We start from the raw sequence: 19,102 nt of genomic DNA on the forward strand, positions 1-19,102 counted from the left end.
ATGCGTTTTAAACGCCACCACACATACTTATTGCTTTACTCCACTCTGCTTTTTCTGTCTGCTTGTTGGTTTGTTGACATCGTGGGATGTGTATGCGGTGGTTTTTGCTGTCACCGTATGCGCCGCCGTTGCTGTGAACGCGACGAGAAGACTGTCACTTTAGGTTTCTAGTTCGCAAAGGTATTCGTCCCAGGAGTGGCTAGGCATTTACTTGCTCTTTTTGGTCGCTTGGAAATGGCTTGAAGGCCGGTAACGTCGCCGCGCAGAGACCTGCACCGTGGCTTCCTAGCTCGATCGTAGGTGGGTGATCACATATGTGTCATTTTCTAACAAACGCAGTTTCTAGTTTCTAGTTTAATTTGCCTGATGTACTTCTAGTTGTTGGAAGCAAGTTGCGCGTTAGAATTGGCACAAGAAGTTCGGCGAACATATGCCGTGCTGTATATGCTTGTTTCGGTGTTTTTCGCATGGTTTTGTGTGAAAGTGTTTGCACGGTTCCCTCTTCATTGCTGTGCTTGCATACTGCTACACGTACTCTCACCCGTACTCTTCAGAATAATGCACTTCAAGCCTTTCCAGCACAACTATAGCTAGACTGAAGTACCACTGAAGTGCCGTTGTTGTTTGGCGATGTCACTCGATTCACGTTTGCTCTGCAGGTCACAGCGCGGTGTGCGTGTTGGATTAGAGAATTCCGACATGGCCATTGCGAGGCCCCCGGGTCTAGACTTCGATTACAACTGGCCAGAAAGTGCGGAATGTCTCACACTTGACTTTGGGCCCTTCGAGACTGTGCACCGATGGCGTCAGATGCCGCACTGTGACGAATTTGTGGGAGCAAGGTAAACGGGTTACATCCTCTTGTGTTAGCAGTTGCTGTGCATTTGCCTTCCTCTGGCTCAACACTGAACGAATTCGTAGTGATGCATGTGCAGCGACTGCATATTTTCGCATCCATTCTCAATTCGCATCGTTTGAGTGCCGTGCTCCCCTCAGTACGACAGGCATACGTTGAGGTCTGGTCAGATTGTAGCTTATAACTAACCTGTGTGGTTAGGCTGTTGCTTGCTTATTTCTACCAGTTGTTACCAATCATTGCTTTAAACATAGAAGCCACACATGAGCTGCGTACAGATGTGTATCAAAGAAATGACTGCACGATATGTGAAACTTAGTTACACCCTAATAACTGTAAATCTGAGCACCTCTATAATCTGCTTGTCACCACCTGCATCATGTAAAGTTGGTGGAAGCTATCTGTGATGCGCCGTCATGGCGCTTGTGGCATCACATGGAAGCCATCTATTGCAATGTTGTGGCCCTTTAGGCCTCGACAGTAGGAGATTGAGGAAAGTCATAATGTAAGCAATGAATATTTGCTAACTACAGTTAAGTGAAATGAGTATAGGGTTGTGTTAGATTTGATTCAGCATTTGGTAGCATTTGTTCAAGGAGCACAGCTTCTGTTCAGGGTGCCCTTATGATTAGAACAGGCTATGCAACTAATTAGCGTTATTTTCACTAGTAATTGAGCTTGTGATTTGGTCAAAGAGCAGCATGAGAGCAGTGTTGTGGAAGCATCTGCCTTGTTCAGCTGGTAAGCACATTGTGTTGTTTGTGCTAAACGCTCTATGATAATTTTCGTGAGCTAAATTATGAAAGAAATATATTCTCGACAACAGAAAACCTAATTCGCTATGAGTTTGTAGGCCAATTTTGAAAAGGAAAAACTTTAGGGGACACCGAAGCTCCGCCTTAAGGGTATGTTGTGATAGTGTTAATGGGTTAATGCTGATATATGCGAAATTTGTCATTCTATAGTTTACATTTATAAATACCTGGGAGCCCTCTTACTATTCCTGGCTCAGTGGTGCAATGATTAAACAATGCTCCACTGCCACTAGTGGGGCTTGTGAGACCCACATTGCTCTTCCCGAGTAACCTCTAGCAAACATTCATTAATTTAACTGCCGCCTGCCACGGTGGGCAATTTGCTCACAATCCGTTGGGCAGGTTGTGATGATGTCACAAACAAGGTCATGTGACCCAGGTGGCCCACCTGCCACCTGGGTTGCTTCTCTGGGAATTTTTCATGAATTTTTCTTTCACGGCCAACGACAGTGCCGCCCACTTTTCTGCGACATGGGCCCGTAATGCTATCGCATTAAAAGGGAAAATTTAACACCGTCTGAAAAGTTTGTTTGGGTCAGCATGCTCAACTGAAATGAAGGAAAAGCAAAGAAATCAGCATAGTTGGGCATACAGTATCATTTTCCATGCTTGTGCATGTGCTGGCTGGCTACGCCTAATGTTGTTAGAGCTGTCTTTTGGCATTTATGAACTCGGCCCAGGATCAGGTTTCCAGGCTAGCTGTTAGCCAAAAGCAGGGCTGTTACAATGCACATCATTTTTAACAGTTTAAGCATGTTGCCAGTGTTTACTACCAATATGTGTGTGCTTGGGGAATATGAAAATATCTCTAGCACATCCAAAAGAATTGTTTGTAAGGGGGTGATTATCAGCATCGACCTCAGTGTAGTCATGCAATTTTTAAGGAAAGGTCCGCAGCCTTCTTTGACAGTTTTAATTGAAATGTGCGCCCCCATCTGGAGCTCTAACTTGGAGTGACTGCCAAACAAAGGCAGTCACCCTTCGGACACCTCGAGTGATGCCTCTTCCAAGACCATGATGGCTTGTAAATTTCAATGATTCCGCCATTAGAAATCCGCTAATCTGAGGGGCGTCTTGCTGGACTTGCTTTGGTTGTTGCCAGGCCATATCAGCCAGTACACCATCACCTTATCTGAGGGATGTTAAGTGCTAGTTCTGTACAATCTGTGATATCGGGCAGGTCAGTCCTTATCACTGTTTGTTCTGATGTCAAAATGGAAACATTCCAGGAGAAGCAAGCATACCGTCGTGGCATACAAAGACGCAATTTATGTTTTTGGTGGTGACAATGGGAAGCAGATGCTGAATGATCTGCTGCGCTTTGATGTCCGAGACAAGTCATGGGGAAGGCAAGTTCCGAACCGTTTCTTCTTCAGCTGTTTTTCTTCTCTGCGGTGACAGTTTTTGAAAGAATTGAAGGTATTTTGTCACTGCTTTTGTCTAGGGCATTTACCACAGGAAACCCACCAGCTCCACGTTACCACCATTCCGCTGTTGTTCATGAGAAAAGCATGTTTGTTTTTGGTGAGTTTGCATTTTCTTTGGGCAGTGTCAGATTTGCTCCAGGAGAGCATCATGTTTTTCTTTTAGCCTGCCTTAAACGTTCATACATCGAATGTGCAAAACTAGCTAATGAGTATCAAGACTACCATGTAGCTAAAGTTGTCTCATGACCCAACAGTATAGTATCTAAATAAAATTTTTGGCATTGCATTGTATTGAATACCTTTTGAAAGTTGTTGCAGGAAGCAAATGAGCCAGATTCAAGTGTCTTGCTGCATTCAATGTTTGCAAAGCTATTGCTGTTAGTTCTTCGCTTCAGGAGAAAGTGAAAAGGTTGGGAGTTTCTCCATGTGGTGCCAAATTTGTCCTTGCAGCCATCTTGCATTGAACTTTCAAAAGAACCTATTTGTGTAGCTGTGATGAGCGCAGATCAATTTAAATGTGCGTTTTCTGGCTTTAATATTTTTTTACATGCGTGCACTCTAATTAGATCACTTTATTGAATAAGTGTGTTGATGGGTAAATATTTAGTGCCTGTTGATGAAATCTGCTCACCTATTGATGAATGTATGAGCACCAGTAGATACACATGTTTATCATGCGTAAAAAAATTGGCAAAAAAATTCACTTATTTTGTTATAACCCTTTTTGTCATTGTGCCCTTTTTCATCCCTTAGGTGGCTACACTGGAGATATTCACTCTAATTCAAATCTGGCCAATAAGAATGACCTTTTTGAATACAACTTCACTACTGGTCAATGGACTGAGTGGAAGTTTGAGGGCCGGTATGACCATTCTGATTTTCATTCACTTGCAGATTTGTATATTTTTTAATGTGCTTCAAATCTTCTGTGTTACTTATGTTATAAATGGGCTGCATTTTCTCAGAACATTTTTACTATTTTTCATCATAACAAAACTGTTTGTTGAAGAAAGAAAAATATGGAAAAAATGTAACAGGACTTGTGTCAAGAGGTTATTGGAAGAACAGAAAAGATGCTTTGACATCTATGCTTCGGCTCTATGACGTTCAAATCTGATGTGATAAAATCATGACCTTAGTAGTGCACAATAGGAAAGAGAAGCCATAGATTGACTAGAGAGACATTCCTATTAGCTAACTTTTTTTGATGAGTCCTTTCATTGCCAGGTGGGGTTGAAGCACATACCTTTTACTGTCTATGTAGCACCTGAAACATTGTGCAATGGATTTTGTCAAATTTAGCCTGTATAGTAAGATATGTGACTGACTTGCACTTTGCCTGTCATTATCGCTAGCTGCCATGCTCATGCATTGTTATCTTGTGAAAGAAACTATGTAAACTTGATTTCTGATCAGCTGATGCAGTCCAGCTTTATTAACAGGGCACTGGGCAGTATTGGAAAAAAATCGGTTCTAGCATCACTGGACCTGTCTACGAACACTCACCAACTGATGCTATAAGTTTAAAGTTGCACCTTGTCTCATAGAACGGTTAATGTATGAAGACCATTTCAACAGGGGTTTATAGTGTATATCACTGTAGGGAGATTGTACAAATGAACAGAAGTACACATTGCAATGACAAGGCACTTTCAAAGAATAAAGGTTGATTCACTAAATTACAAGTGCCCTTCGTTAAGCTCTAGTTAAGCTTAAAGTAGTAGACTTAAAATCATTTGAACTGCTTTGGTATACTTTAAATACATTTAATTAATTAAACGAAACTAACTACATAGTTAAAGAAAGAAGTAACTATGCAGTCAGTGACTGAAGTGGAGCTGTGAGTTGCATTAGCATAATATGTTGCTTAACTTAGCTTAAAAGTTTAATGACCATCTTGCACATGACAAGAACAGCTATTAAAACATTTAAGATTTTAATATATTTTAGCAAGTCTAAGTTCATAAAACAGAAGTATTATATAACACTGGAAGCTGTCTTTGGTCGTCGGCCTTTGTGAAACGTGTGCTCTGTGCAGTGTCTTAATGTGTAATGTAATATGAGGCACCAATTTTTTCGTCATTAAATTCCCTGATCAGGATTGTTCCTTGATTCTGTATCATTTGGTGACAGGTGAAGGTATAAATTTGTAAATAAGCATGAAAAGTATTGTAGCTTGATTAAATGGTAAAACATTCATTCCTTTTTGTAAACTGTAACTAGTCTTACGTAACTGATTGCAGAAGAGTGAGTGCATTTATTTTTTTGCCACAGGCATTACAGTTTTTGAGGCAGGACTTTCAGCTAAGCTTGTTTATGTTAATGAGTAAACATACCGTCTGTTTTTTTTTATTTCATACAAAAGCATGCCAGTGCCTCGGTCAGCTCATGGGGCAGCAGTGTATGATGGGCGCCTCTGGATCTTTGCTGGTTATGATGGCAATGCACGGCTCAATGACATGTGGTGTGTCTCCTTGCTAGGCGACTCCAAGACCTGGGAAGAAGTGAGTTCACAAAATCATACAAAAGTTGGCATTTGTGTGAGCAGCGTTGTTAACTGAGTGAGTGGAACAAGCTCAGAAAAATATGCTTGGCTCAGTTTGAAGTCCTTATTTGTGTTTCCTTGGTAAACATTCTTTATTTTTTTTCTTGAGCTGCTCTTAATTGAGCATTATCGCTTGTGTGATTTCTGCTTTCTGACTGCCCTTGTTTGGGGCAAATCACTAATGTTGACCATTTGATTTTATAGGCCGCATTGTGGAAGGTATGCTTCCTAGTTAAAACACGTGGCCCAGCCAATCTGTGACATTACACTGTTGTTCACATGACAGATGATGAGTGTGGGTTATTGCTTGCAATCTTGACAATTTAAGAAGCATGAGTTGTATCCAGAATGGGACCTTTGATGAAAAAAAAAGATTATTTCTTTGTTGTTACTGAATTATTTGAAACGTGTACCTTTTTGTATTGGACTCTCTTTAATCTTGCATTGGGTTTGTTGTTCCAGATGAAGCTGCATTGAGATACTTCATAAGTAGATAAAAGACTCCTGAATCTGACAAGCAATAATCCAGTTAGGGATGCTTAGTGCTAATATTATCGGTGGATAACATGTTTCTAATCTTAGTAAACTAGATCTATGTATACTGGGTGTACTTTTTTCTTGTCTTTTGCACACGTTCATTAAGTAATGTTTACTGTGTGCTTTTTATTGTACGTATGGCTGCTTTGTCTCTTAATAAATGTATCAAGCAGAATTTGTATAAAGTACCACCTGCGCTAACAGTAGTTTTTCATTACAGTTGCACTTTTGAATATTTTTTGAGGGGACACAAACCCCAAATCATAGCACATTAGTTGCAGCAACTGTTGCAGTAACTGATTCCAACAACGTAGAATGGGAATTTCTTGTGCACCTGATTTTTGGGAATGTGTGCTGTTTGTCCCAGATAAGGTCACTATACTGTTCATTCTACACTGCAGCTATTCGGTGCCTGCCGCATGTGACCTTGTAGTGTACAAAAATGATATGTTAACAGAAGTTATCAGTAAGGAGTTATCACAACCCTGTACCCTGTTTAAAGAGAACTTAGTTATGGAGCAACATTGACAGCTTTGCATAGATTGTGGAAGTGATTTTGTACTATAGCCATAAGCCCATTCATACCAGCAATGCAACATAAATTGCTGTTTAAGCTGGGTAATGTTGAAATGCTGCGAGACTTAGGATTGTGCATAAAATTTTCCATGTGCAGTAAATTTGGCGTCCATCAGCCTTGCATGCTGGAGGTGCAGGTTCAATCCCCAGTGCCACCGGGTGCCCACCAGTTTCCAGTGGGTACAAGCTTTCCCCTGGCCTAGTTCACAGCTTGGAAAATGGTTATTTGACCCCACATTGAGTAGACGTAAATACCTTTTGCTGTGGTGCTCTTTGGCCAAAACTGCCCTTGCATCATTGAAATTCATGATCATCGTTATCAAATTTGGTGTCCAGTATAAGTTTTCAGGCTGTGGCTTTGTATCCAACTCATTTTTTTAAACTAATATGCGTCAGTTTGACCAAATTTACTATTAGAAGCAGAATACCTCTGTCGTCACTTGCTTTTTCTAGAGATCGCCAAGTCCATAGACATGTGCATCAAACAGAGAATTTGGAACAAGCAAGTTTTGACTGTCGTCTAGGTTGGCTGCTTTGGTTTGGCTCACTGTCAGTTGTAATTAAGCTACAGGAGTTCCTGCGTAGACAGTACCTGTGGCCACCTTGAGCTGTGGCTTTCATTCTGCTTGGATGTGTTGCAGGTGCCTCAGCGAGGCGACTGTCCACCAACATGCTGCAACTTCCCAGTGGCAGTGGCTCGTGACAGCATGTTTGTCTTCTCTGGCCAGAGCGGTGCTAAGATCACCAACAGCCTTTTCCAGTTTCATTTCAAGGACAAATAGTGAGTGGAGAAGCGTCGATTAATCTTTCTCTCAGTTCTGAACTAAAAGGTGCCACATGTTGCAAAACTAAGTAGCAGAACAGTGTGAGATGACAGACTGCACATTAGGAACATGAAAATAACCCATGGTTTGCACTATTTTATTACTGTACATTATAGCCCACCAACTAAATGGCACACTTTTTATTCCTAGTCAGTTTTCCAAACTCAAAGAAAAGTCTTAGTGTTGTGCACTTTGCTTATAACTTAAGTTTAGAATCTCACTTCACTAATAAGCACTTTTTTAAATTTTCTGTTCATAAGCCACAGAAGCTTTTCTGTTCATGTCGCTAGACTTCTTTCTGTTAGTGCATATTATTTTTGTGTGTCTTGGTTTCACAGTGGAATCTCACTAATTTTAACCTGCTTAATTCGAAGTCTGGTTTTTTCAAACTGCTGCTTTGACCTCATAAACGTCACATGTTTTCTCCTCTTAATTTGTACTTCACATATATCAGAAAAATTTTTGCACCCCTTCAAGCGGGATTTATAGAGACTGCTGTATTCCTATGTCCAGCTGGCTGTTTTAACTGAATCTGTAGTGAAGGCTATATGAGCTAATGTGTTTCAGGTTAGCATAGGTGCTTTAGCAGCCTGTTGAAAGCGGGCGGAGCTAACTCCTCAGTTGTCTCAGTTGTCTCAGTTGTCTAGTTGTCTCAGTGCTCCGGTTAGTGGCAGACAAAAAGAAACAGTACATGCTACACTATGCACTTGCTATCAGGAAGTGCAGCCTAGCTGGACGTACAGATTTGCTTAAGCCACAGTCGTGTCAAAGCATGTGTGCACTTTCTTTGATGACGATGGCCAAACAGACCAACCCTCATCATGCCGATGCCATTTGGCTTTTGTAAATGTCAAGGGGACTTATATTCTAATGTGCATACAGAGGTGTCAACATTTTTTGCATCAAAATGGCATCGCCAATTGCCATGTATGGAACCACCTGTAAAAAGGCATTGTAATGACGCCTGCTACCTTGTGATGAGGTTGTACTGGCAGCTTTCTAATTTTGTAGCGATAGCTACATTACGGTAGCATCTCAAGCCTTCAGGGTGGCGGCATGCCACCCTGTGGCTGCGCCGCCACGCTGTCAAGTGGTTGGTCACGTGGTGCGGAGCAGCTGCCGGCGGCGCGGCGCCGTGGCTGATCACGTGGTTCGTCACAGGGTTGGTCACATGACCAAGTTCCACTCAGCCAGCTGTAGCTATCGCGTCACTCCAGGTTTAACCAGAGCTAAACCACCGCCAATTTTTTTTATACTGTTATAATTATAATGATTAATTATCATTATGTACCAATAATTACACAATGACAATGTTGTAATTATAGATAAGGTTATGTGTTGTGTATTATTTGGCCATGTGGTACCCCAATTACTTCTACAGTTCTGTTTTAACACATGCTCTCTTCCTTCTGCTTGCTGCTGGGTCATAAACAGCGCAAAATAGAGGAAGACAGAAAACGAGAGGACAGTGCTGACTTTCTTCTGTGCGCCTTATCTTGAATTGTTCACCAGGTGGACTTACACCTACTTGTATAGTTGTTCATCCTGGCTGCTGTGCAACATTCCATTGACATGCATGCTGTAAAAATTTTTGTTCTAGAATAAAAGTTTCGTGGAATGTGCTTTCTTGTAGCTGGAGCAGGATTTCCACAGAGCACATCTTGCGGGGTGCACCTGCACCACCCACACGGCGATACGGCCACACCATGGTTGCATTTGATCGACACCTGTACGTCTTTGGAGGAACTGCTGACAGCACACTGCCCAATGACCTTCACTGGTGAGTTTTGCTTTTCCTGAAATGGGTACACCTAATAGCATGTGCCTCATGAAGGGCCGTTGGAAGTGCTCTTGTTGGCCAATTTCTTTGATTCTTCGAATTCCTTTCCACCTTTCACAGCTTTATTCCAGTCAGATGTTTTTTTGTGGTACCACTGGATATCAAGTGTCATTATTGGCTCATTTTCTTAAAGTTAACATGATCAGTTAGTCTCACTATTAGGCATTACATTTTTGCTGCAGTTGATGCATCATCGTAACCCTGTCTTAGGATTATCTTCTCTTGACTTGACTACATGACATCAAGTAGTGCGCACTGGTCCTTTAATACTGAGATCAGTGTTCTCATTTGAATTTGGTGAGCTCTGCATGTTCTTTGGTTTATTATACCTGATAACAAGTGATGGGTCATGCTGGGTGATAACCTGTGAGACCCTTCAAGCTTTGTGGTGGGGTCTTCACTTTGGTACATATGATGGACCAGGTTCGGGCAAGTCATTGAGGAAACTGTGAGGCTTTGTGAAAACTGACACAGCCATCTAGAATACATGTGAAAACTTCGAGTCCCTGTGGAAGCTGTGCTGAAACCAGGGGTTTTTGGTCTACGAGCACTTTATGCTAAGAAAGGGGCACCACAACGACCTTTGATTGACCAGTGATTACGAGTATTTCATGAGTTACTGCGAGCCGGCCCCTGTATCTTCTAACTTGCTATCACTGCAGAGGGGAAAAGCCGTAGAGGCATAGTAATGGCAGCATCAGTAGATTATGTTTCAGAAGATCCTAAACCAAGACTATTATTCGGTTGCACAGTATAGTGATCTAAGCTCAAGCCACGATGTGCTGCAGGTATATATGTAACAGTTTTGCTGCGATCATTCTGTCATTTCTTGCTATTTTCTTTGTTTTTTTTTTTATTTCAATTTCTTTCTGCATGGAAAATGGAACAGGAGCTAAAAGCTGAAGGCCTGGCAGAAGCTCCTACCCTGGGGCACAAAATTGGCATTGAGCGTAATTCTGGGCATAACAAGAGTACAGAAATATTCAGGTGTTTTCAGTAAACTTGGACATGAATGGGTACATATAGAAGGAGTGTTTTTTGTGTAGCTACCTTCTGTTGTGTAATTCTAGCATTTTAAAGGTGAACTCTAGCTTGTTAAATATGCAGAGGCTGCGGAGTTATCATATTTGTGTGCAAAATTCACAACTTTTTTTTATGTTTCAGCTTTGACTTAGATTCCCAGACATGGTCTATCATCCAGCCGTCCCCAGATAGCGAGGTAAGCTTGCAATGAGAGTTGTTGATCTCATTCTCATTTGCCGGTGTTTCAATTCATAATGAGAAGGAGCCTTGCTTGAAAAAAAAAAAAAAAAAAAAACTCCTTCTTTCACAAACTAACCAGGAAAGAATGACCTAAAAAAAAATTGCCTTCTACCTAGCTGTGATGAAATGCTCAGTACTGCGAAGTAAACTCAAAGCAGGCTTTATTTCGTGACACTTTCTCCACTTTGAAGGTTTCTGCTGACCTGACGTGCCTTAAAGTGTTGTGTTCATATTAAAACTGCTTAACAGACATGTCACTTTTATCATCTTAGACACTAAGAATAAGATAAACAGAAAAGCGGTGTTTTCTCTTACCCTGGCTTATTGAGTGTGAAATGAACCTTGTACCACATGGTGACACAGGTGTCTCTTGCTGACAGGTTCCGTCGGGTCGCCTGTTCCATGCAGCAGCAGTGGTTGGGGAGGCTCAGTATATTTTTGGCGGCACAGTGGACAACAATGTGCGCAGCCGTGAGATGTTCCGGTTCCAGTTCTCCTGTTACCCAAAGTGCACGCTACATGATGACTTTGGGCGCCTGCTTGAGACGCAGCAGTTCTGTGACGTCCAGTTTCTCGTGGGTCTGGTAAGTGGGACCAGATTGTTTTTTTGACTGGTTTGTATAGGCAGCATGAAATAGCATAGAAATTATTTGTATATTTGCGCATCTTTAGTCATTGAAGGTGGTACAGTAGACAGGTAAAATTCAGGCAAAAAGCAAAGGGTGCATAACAGCCTGTAAGCTGTAAGCGCCATTCAATAATGAAAAAGTGCCATTTGTGACAGGAATAAAATGCAAGGCCTTGGAAACTGTATTAGTATATAATAAATCATGACTGTAGTGTATCTAGGAGACTTGTAGAGTGCTGTGTTTTGTCGACTTCAGGTAATGAGCTGTTTAATTAGTGTCCAGAATATGAGTAGCTTGGCCAATCGGTGTGGACACATGCTGTACCCATGACTCAAAACGACAACAGCAACAGGTGAAGAAGCTTGTATGTGTCCTTTTCTTTGCTGTTTGCCTTTGTGCACTTGGATAGTACCTGCACTGTATTTTAATGCCAGTATTGTCAAGTGGGTGAAACCGTAATAGATAAATGTAAAGTTGCCTGCAGTACCTCCCATATTCCTGGTAAATTAAGTAAATTCTGCCTTTATTTGGGGTTTGTAACATATCCCTTGGGCTAGTACAGTTGTATGTTCTTTCAGCGTGGCAGTTACTTTTTTCTGGTTGTAATAAAACAGGCCATCCTGAAGCATACACACTACCTGAGTGTATTGTGTGCAAAATGCTTCCTTCAGCTTTTCATTTGCTTTGGACTAGGCTTTGGCCTGAATTTTTTGTTTATTTTATTTATTTATTTTTATTTATGAAATACTGCGGACACTAAGTCCAAGCAGGGTGGGCGTACAAGTGAGCGAAATAAGAAAGAAATAACACTGGAAAATAGACAGAATTAGCACTAATTGGTTAGACCTCATGGGGCAATGGTTGGTTTATTTGATTCCAATCTATTATAGTTCGTGGGAAAAATGAAAACGTGTAGGTCTCTGTTTTGGCGAATATAGGTGTTAAAAAACTAGGGTGGTAATGTCGAGTTTGTCTGGCAGATAACGGCTTTAAGTATAATGAGGGGTCCAGACCAGATTTTTTCTCTAATAAAAGCGCAAGAAACTCTAACCTGAACTTTTTTCTTCGGAGTTCAAGTCGTTCAATTTGGTTAATTTCCATCAAAGTGGTGGGGGAGTCAGTCTTTGCATATTTATTAAAGATGAATCTAACAACCTTTCTCTGTATTCGTTCCAAATCGGCTATGTTAGATTTAGTATACGGGTCCCACACTACGCATGCGTATTCGAGTTTTGGTCTGATTATAGAAGAATAACAAAGTAGCTTGATGTTAGGAGGCGCGTTCTTCAGTTTATGTCTTAAGCAGCACAATTTGCGAAATGCGGAAGAGCAAATGTTATTGATATGCAAGTTCCACGTTAATTTGCTAGTTATAGTTATGCCTAAGTATTTGTAGTTAGATACTTGTTCAAGAGGGGACGAAATTAATTTGTATGTATAACTATGTGGTATGTTTTTTCTTGTTATCGGAAGATACACACTTTTGTCAGCATTGAGAACCATGCCCCATTGGTCGCACCATTTCGAAACATTGTTCACAGCATTGTTCAAAACATTCTGGTCATCCCTATTAGTAATTTCTTTGAATAATATACAATCGTCTGCGAACAATCTAATATGCACTGATGGGCTAATTACTTGAACAATGTCATTAATATATAAAAGAAAAAGCAGAGGGCCCAAGTCACTTCCCTGTGGTACACCGGATGAAACTGAAAGAGAGCCCGAGCATTGTCCACCAACATCAACAAACTGCCTGCGGTCCTTTAAGTATGCGGTTATCCAAGTTATGAAAATCTCAGGAATGCCAATATGTTTCATTTTTAGAATTAATTTATCATGAGGAACTTTGTCGAACGCCTTGCCGAACTTAACCTTCATGTTAAAACAAAAACTGAGGAAGGAAAAGAAATAAAAAGGCCAGAAATGTTTGGTCAGATCTAACACAAAGCCACAGTGAAGTGCTATCTGGATTGTCATTTGATCTTCATCAAACAACATCTGTATCTTTTCTTTGGTATAAAAACAAAAGCTCATTTTGTGCAGGAGGAAGTCTCCATTGTGGCTCATGTTGCTTTCGTGGCCGCCCGGTCGACCTGGCTTCGTGACAAGATCCGCAAAGCCCGAGAAGCTCAAGCAATAGCCCAGGTAGGCTGCATATCTCGCCAGCAGTCACCAGGCAGCTGTTCAGAAGCATAGCCTTCAGAGTGGCTGCCGGTAGTGTGTTGCCTGCAGAGTACCCATACTGTATGATTTTTTAGATGTGGGAGTGGAGGCGGAGGGTGCATTCCAGTTTCCTTGGTAAATGAGACTTATGATTGTTGGTAGCAAATGTCACAGCCATCCCAAGTCTCATTTCAGTAAGCTATATTTGGCAAATAAGGCAGCTCCTGAAAGCATTATGCAAAACATGCATCAAGAGTAATGCTGACGCTATCTTTAGACCATGAGCTATTAATCGGATAAGATAAATAGCACAAGAGAGGTTGTGCTTTCAGTTATAAATGACATGTTTCCTGTTGAAGCCTTCCTGAGTACATTAAACAAGACAGTTCGATCTTTTATTTCTATCTGAAATTATACTGCAAAACTCTTTTATTTTGAAGACTGCCTTGCACCAGCTTTTAGGTGTATACTTTGGTGACCTAGGCTAATTGCTATACTCCAGTGAGAAAAAAATGCACCGCCTCTCTCTATTACATCAAATGTTGAGCCACAAGCTCACTTCACTTGGTGCTGAATTTTTATAGCTGAAAACATTTGCTTGCCTGTTGATTCTGGCTGCGATAGTATGCTTATTCAATGACAACTTATGACTTGATTACTTTACATTGTCATTTTTTCGTTTGCATACTGAGGTCAGCGAAGTATCCAACTGTATTGTAGTAGTTATAGCGTTAACCCTGACTGACCTTGGAAAAGCTTTTTTTTTTTGGGTGCTTGTTTTATCTGCATGATAAATGCGATGACAAAATATTTTGGGGCCATGCTCAGTTAGGCATAAGGATTTTGAAAGGTAGAAATGACGAACTTTTTAACAGATTAAATTTTGTGGCCCTGGTGAACCATTCCAAAATTTTGCACATTTTATTTCTTGGAGCAACAGCACATTTTCCTAATAGAAAGGGTGTGTAAGGGTTTATTTTCGCATTTTAGTGTAAAAAAGCAAAAAATGCATTTTCTGACTGATTTTGGGTATACTTAATTCTTGTTACTTGCATTTGTGTTTATATCAACTGGAATGTATTATTGATGTTTTTACTTCATTCCTGAGATGTGTGATGCCTCTTTGATTCCCATTTGAACTTCAAATATGTTATTGCTTTTACAGTGTTTTGCTTGTTGAAAAAGTAAATAAAACTTGTTTATTGCTTGTGGAAAAATAGGTGAAACATATTTCATAAAAATTATGATTGTTTGACTGACTGATTGATTAACTGATTATGCACTTTTCCATCAACTGTTTAGAGCACATTTTTTACCATATATGTTTTAATCCAGCACTTATAGAATTTCACGTTCCAGATATGGCAACTGATAATCTGGTCTGGAATCCTTTTTGCAGCACGAATTCAGAAATCTTCAACACTTTATGTTTGCATATTTAGCCATGTTCAGTGAGAGGAATGATGATTCTGCATGTTCTTTATGATAACCAAACACCACTTTTTTCAGGTTTATATAACCACTCGAGATTTATGTTATAAGAAAGAATGGAAGAATACTCTCTTCTTACGCTGAAGAGTACAGGGATTGTGAACTGATTGCATGGCTAAAATATACAAACATCACAGTACAAAAAAAAATAGAGAAAAACTGCTGCATTCTACTTTTAAATACTGATTTTTATGGCAATTTTATACTTCCTACATAACGCGTAATAATTAAGCTCCTTCTTCTAGTTCAGTGTTTTGGATGAAACTTTTCTAGTCTTTAAGCATGGAATTGTTAACACGCAAGGGGCTTTCTATAAGTTTTGCTTCCTGGGCTGTAACTTTTATTAACAGGCGGACTTGAAAGATGTACCATTCAAACAAAAGTTTCAAATTCACTCTTTCCCATGAACACTTCATTTGTCAATATGTTCTGCACAGGAAGCATTGCACTGATGCCACTACTGTGCTAGTCCGTGCTTTTTGTTGTACACAAGAATGAGGGTAGCTGTTCTTCCTCACCCACCTCACAACCTGGACATTGCGTTGCGAAGTTCTGGCTGTTTCAGAAGGTGAGGGTTATCTAAAGGGCATGCACTTTAGTTCAAAGCTGAGGTCGCCAGTGTAGAATGTTGTTGGTGTCACGTAGAACTGTCATCATTGGGCTATAACAGCATGCAGAGGCTAGTGCTTCACTGACCAGTGTGTATTGCCTCTAGTAGGGACTAAATTGAACTAGGGGCTATGCGGGATCCTGGGATATAGAACATTTCAAACTTTCTTTTCAACATAGCGCCTTTCAGCTGCATCACTTGAAAAACTAGTTTCCGTCCAGGGGGAAAACTTAGCGGGCATCCTTTGTTTGAATTATGAACACGCCAGACCAATGGAAATGTCTGTGCATGCAGGGGTCTGTTTTGTTCTGTGCACAGGCTGAAGCCAATTTGGAATGGGTGGCCAGCGGAGCAACACAGGCATCAGCCATGCTTCAGGTGCGGTTACCAGATGCTGTGCCAGAGGCGTTTGAACTTGTGCTTACGTACATCTACACAGATCGAATTGACCCCACAAAAAAGAGTGAGTCTGCTTCTTGTGCAAAATATTTGATGGAATACTCGCCTTTGTTTGTTAATGTTTTACAGGAAAAATATTTAATTGCTTTATTCTTTGCATACTTTCTTTGTGACAGTTATACTTGTCCCTATGCATTGAGAGAGCTTTAAAAGATTTTTGACGTGTGTATAGTAGAGTTCTCGTAACCGGGACTGAAAAATAACTTAAATCTGCTTGACACAATTGGATGTTTCTTGTGCAAGCACTCAAATTTAACCTGATGTGCTCGAGTGGTCTGAGTAGGCTGGCTGTGTGACATTGGTGTAATAGTCTGATGCCCCAAGTTATATTATGATAGCAGGTGTATGTTATTACGCAAGCATTATGAGGCACTATTAGACCATATGGCTGCTCTCTGGAGTTTTAAATCCTTCTTAGAGTGCTTGAATGAACAACTTCCGTGATGCAGTAGTAGATCTCAAAGTCATTTTCTTCATGTTTTGAGTGTGTTTGGCTGAGTCAGTGACCCATTTTGTTAACTAAGACAGCATGACCAAGCCGAATGAATTGCAGTAGAATCTCGGTGATATGAATCTCACGGCGGGCTCACTTAAAAATTTGTATCATCCAAAATGAGCAAAATCCACATGCAGAAGCATGAGAAACGCATTCACGCAGGTCTGTTTACGGCTGACGGGATTTTATTTATGGCCACGCGTCCACAGCTCACTACTTGCGAGGCGTACATTGTGACTGGCGACATCGGTGATGTGCAGTCTGCACGCCCACAGCCATTCACGTCATTGATGTGCTGGTCACACGCCGCCGCTCACTGCTCCCTGTACATACTGCGTGACTAGCAATCATGGCTTCTGTGATGTACAGACATCAGTTGGTGCTTGAGGGTGTTGCCGCAGCTGGCGCATTTGTGTTATCAATAGTGGAGTGGGAGAGTGTTCGGAACATCCAAAATTTTGTACATTGTACAAAACGCACTCTGGCTGGGAAATTCACATCATTCCCCAATTCATATCAACCATGTTTGTATAATTGAAATTCTATTGTAGATCTCTTTTGTCACAGTCAATGTCACCTGAAATTCGGCTATCAGAGCTTTTGTAATAATGTCGTAAGTTGTGTTAAAATGCAGGAAATACAAGCAGCCACTTTGAAAGCACATGTTTTTTTGAAAAAGGTGCATTCAAACACACATGAAAAGCAATGAACATTGTCTGGATACTCTGAACTTGTACTCGAAGTTTCTTGAAGCAGATAGCGATAACACAGAAGATGCGTAAACACATAAAATCTAGAGAAAATGCCCTCCCAAGCTTTATTTCAGAAACTGCATGTGCTTGAACTTCGGCATATCGCCTGAATGATCTCATTGTTGCATTCACCCCCCTCCGCGATAACCTTCGCGGTGGTACCAAAGAATCGGTGCTTGATGTGTCATTGGGGTGTTATTGAACTTCTCCCGGACATTAGCATATACTCGCATGGGTGCTAGCTCACGTTTTTAGGAAAATTCAGAATCTCAAGAAAAAACGGGGAGGTTGCTTATTGGAGCATGGGCAGATGCTCGTTTTTTTTGGTATGTCTGAAATTGTATTTTGTGCTAACATTAATTATAGGCAGTCAGTGAAAATTAGCTGTTAAAAAAATATCCTTATTTGCTTTGAGACAAAAAATAGGTTTGTATGTTGACTAGACAAAACTTATTTTTGATGATTTATTTTTTGAGAAGACAAAAAATAAGTATGCATGTTGACTGGATAAAAAACAATTTTAATTTACCTTAGCCTTGCTGCCTTGATACCCAGTTTAATTATTGCTGAATTACTAATATTAGTCTGAAAGTTGTATGTGGTCATTTCGTATGCACCTCACTCATAAGGTATGAGGCCACTTTTAAAATGCAATATTTTCTATAAAGTTCAATTTCTCAAACTTTGATACATCAAAATGCCGATTCAGTCCCGAATGAACTGCAATAAAGTTACGTTTCTAATTAACGCTCATAGCAAATATACAGCCAAAGTTGTAACACATGCGGATCTCGTGAAACTGAAACGAAGTCTTCTAGCTAAATAAAAACCTAATTTTTGCGTTGTTAATTATTTTTCCTGTTCATTTTTTAGCCTAGACTTACACTAACTGTTTCTTACTATCTATGTCTATTTTTGTTTGTATTTAATGACTAATATGCTCACAAAATCGATGCAAGACGTATGGAGCACATTGTATGGATATGTCAGGATACCATCATTCAAGTTTAGTTTGCAAAATAACAAGTGTTATTTCAAAGATGGTGACAAAGGTGTGGTAGGCATTTTGGAGCACATTGGGATCAAATCTGGTCCGCACACATAGAAAGCTTGCCTGAGAGGTGACCAACAGCACACCTGGAAATCTTTCTCTTGGTCTGCTGATGCCGGAAAAAAAAAACACAAGTAAAAAAAAGGTGAGCTGCCACACAAGCAAAATAAACTGTGGAGGACTAGAGGATTGTGGAGGACCTGAGCTAAAAATATGGTAAATTTTAACCATCCTGAAAATTGGTTTGTGGCATTTGTAGGTATTCTTAATTTTCTTTCTCTTTTTTCTCGAAAGTCATTTTTTTTTATTCCTTCTTACACAAGCGACCCAAACTTTATCCCTTTTTTTATTTAAACTTTGTCCCCTTATTTGTTATGTATTTAGCTGTACAGTGAACCACAAAAGTAAAATTGGTGCACTTTTTTCTACCGGTGCTTTTTAAAAAAAATGCCTGTAGGAAACCATTTTTTTTTTCATTCCACTATTGTGCAATGACATTTCATATTATCATAGTTATTTTGAGCATGGCACACCTCCTGTCTTTATGTGTATAACAGCTAAAACATTTTCACTTGCAATGACATTTACAATGTACATTTAGTATATTTTTAGAAAATAAAAATAAACTAATTTTTTTTTCATCTGTTTTAACGTCTTTATTAGGATGAAAGGACACCCTTCTTAAGAAAGGCAACTAATTTTGTATTTTTATCTGCTATTAAAGATATTTTTTCTGAAAAAGTGGCCTCATACCTTGAAGCACCC

The 19,102-nt window shown here is 40.2% G+C and overlaps 1 protein-coding gene across 1 annotated transcript in view; it reads left to right on the top strand.

The window, feature by feature from the left end:
* The first annotated feature begins 56 nt into the window (after positions 1-56).
* Positions 57-19,102, top strand: part of Lztr1 (Leucine zipper like transcription regulator 1) — a 33,817-nt gene continuing 14,771 nt past the window's right edge. The window contains exons 1-12 of the mRNA XM_077654391.1: positions 57-300; positions 660-842; positions 2,901-3,020; positions 3,116-3,195; positions 3,852-3,960; positions 5,464-5,602; positions 7,398-7,537; positions 9,214-9,360; positions 10,585-10,639; positions 11,064-11,267; positions 13,359-13,460; positions 15,898-16,042. Of these exons, the coding sequence (XP_077510517.1) occupies positions 700-842; positions 2,901-3,020; positions 3,116-3,195; positions 3,852-3,960; positions 5,464-5,602; positions 7,398-7,537; positions 9,214-9,360; positions 10,585-10,639; positions 11,064-11,267; positions 13,359-13,460; positions 15,898-16,042 (1,384 nt within the window). The 5' untranslated portion in view covers positions 57-300; positions 660-699. The remainder of the gene's footprint in view (positions 301-659; positions 843-2,900; positions 3,021-3,115; positions 3,196-3,851; positions 3,961-5,463; positions 5,603-7,397; positions 7,538-9,213; positions 9,361-10,584; positions 10,640-11,063; positions 11,268-13,358; positions 13,461-15,897; positions 16,043-19,102) is intronic.

This window comes from Amblyomma americanum, chromosome 2 (genome assembly GCF_052857255.1).
Source record: "Amblyomma americanum isolate KBUSLIRL-KWMA chromosome 2, ASM5285725v1, whole genome shotgun sequence".
Taxonomy (NCBI): Eukaryota; Metazoa; Arthropoda; class Arachnida; order Ixodida; family Ixodidae; genus Amblyomma; species Amblyomma americanum.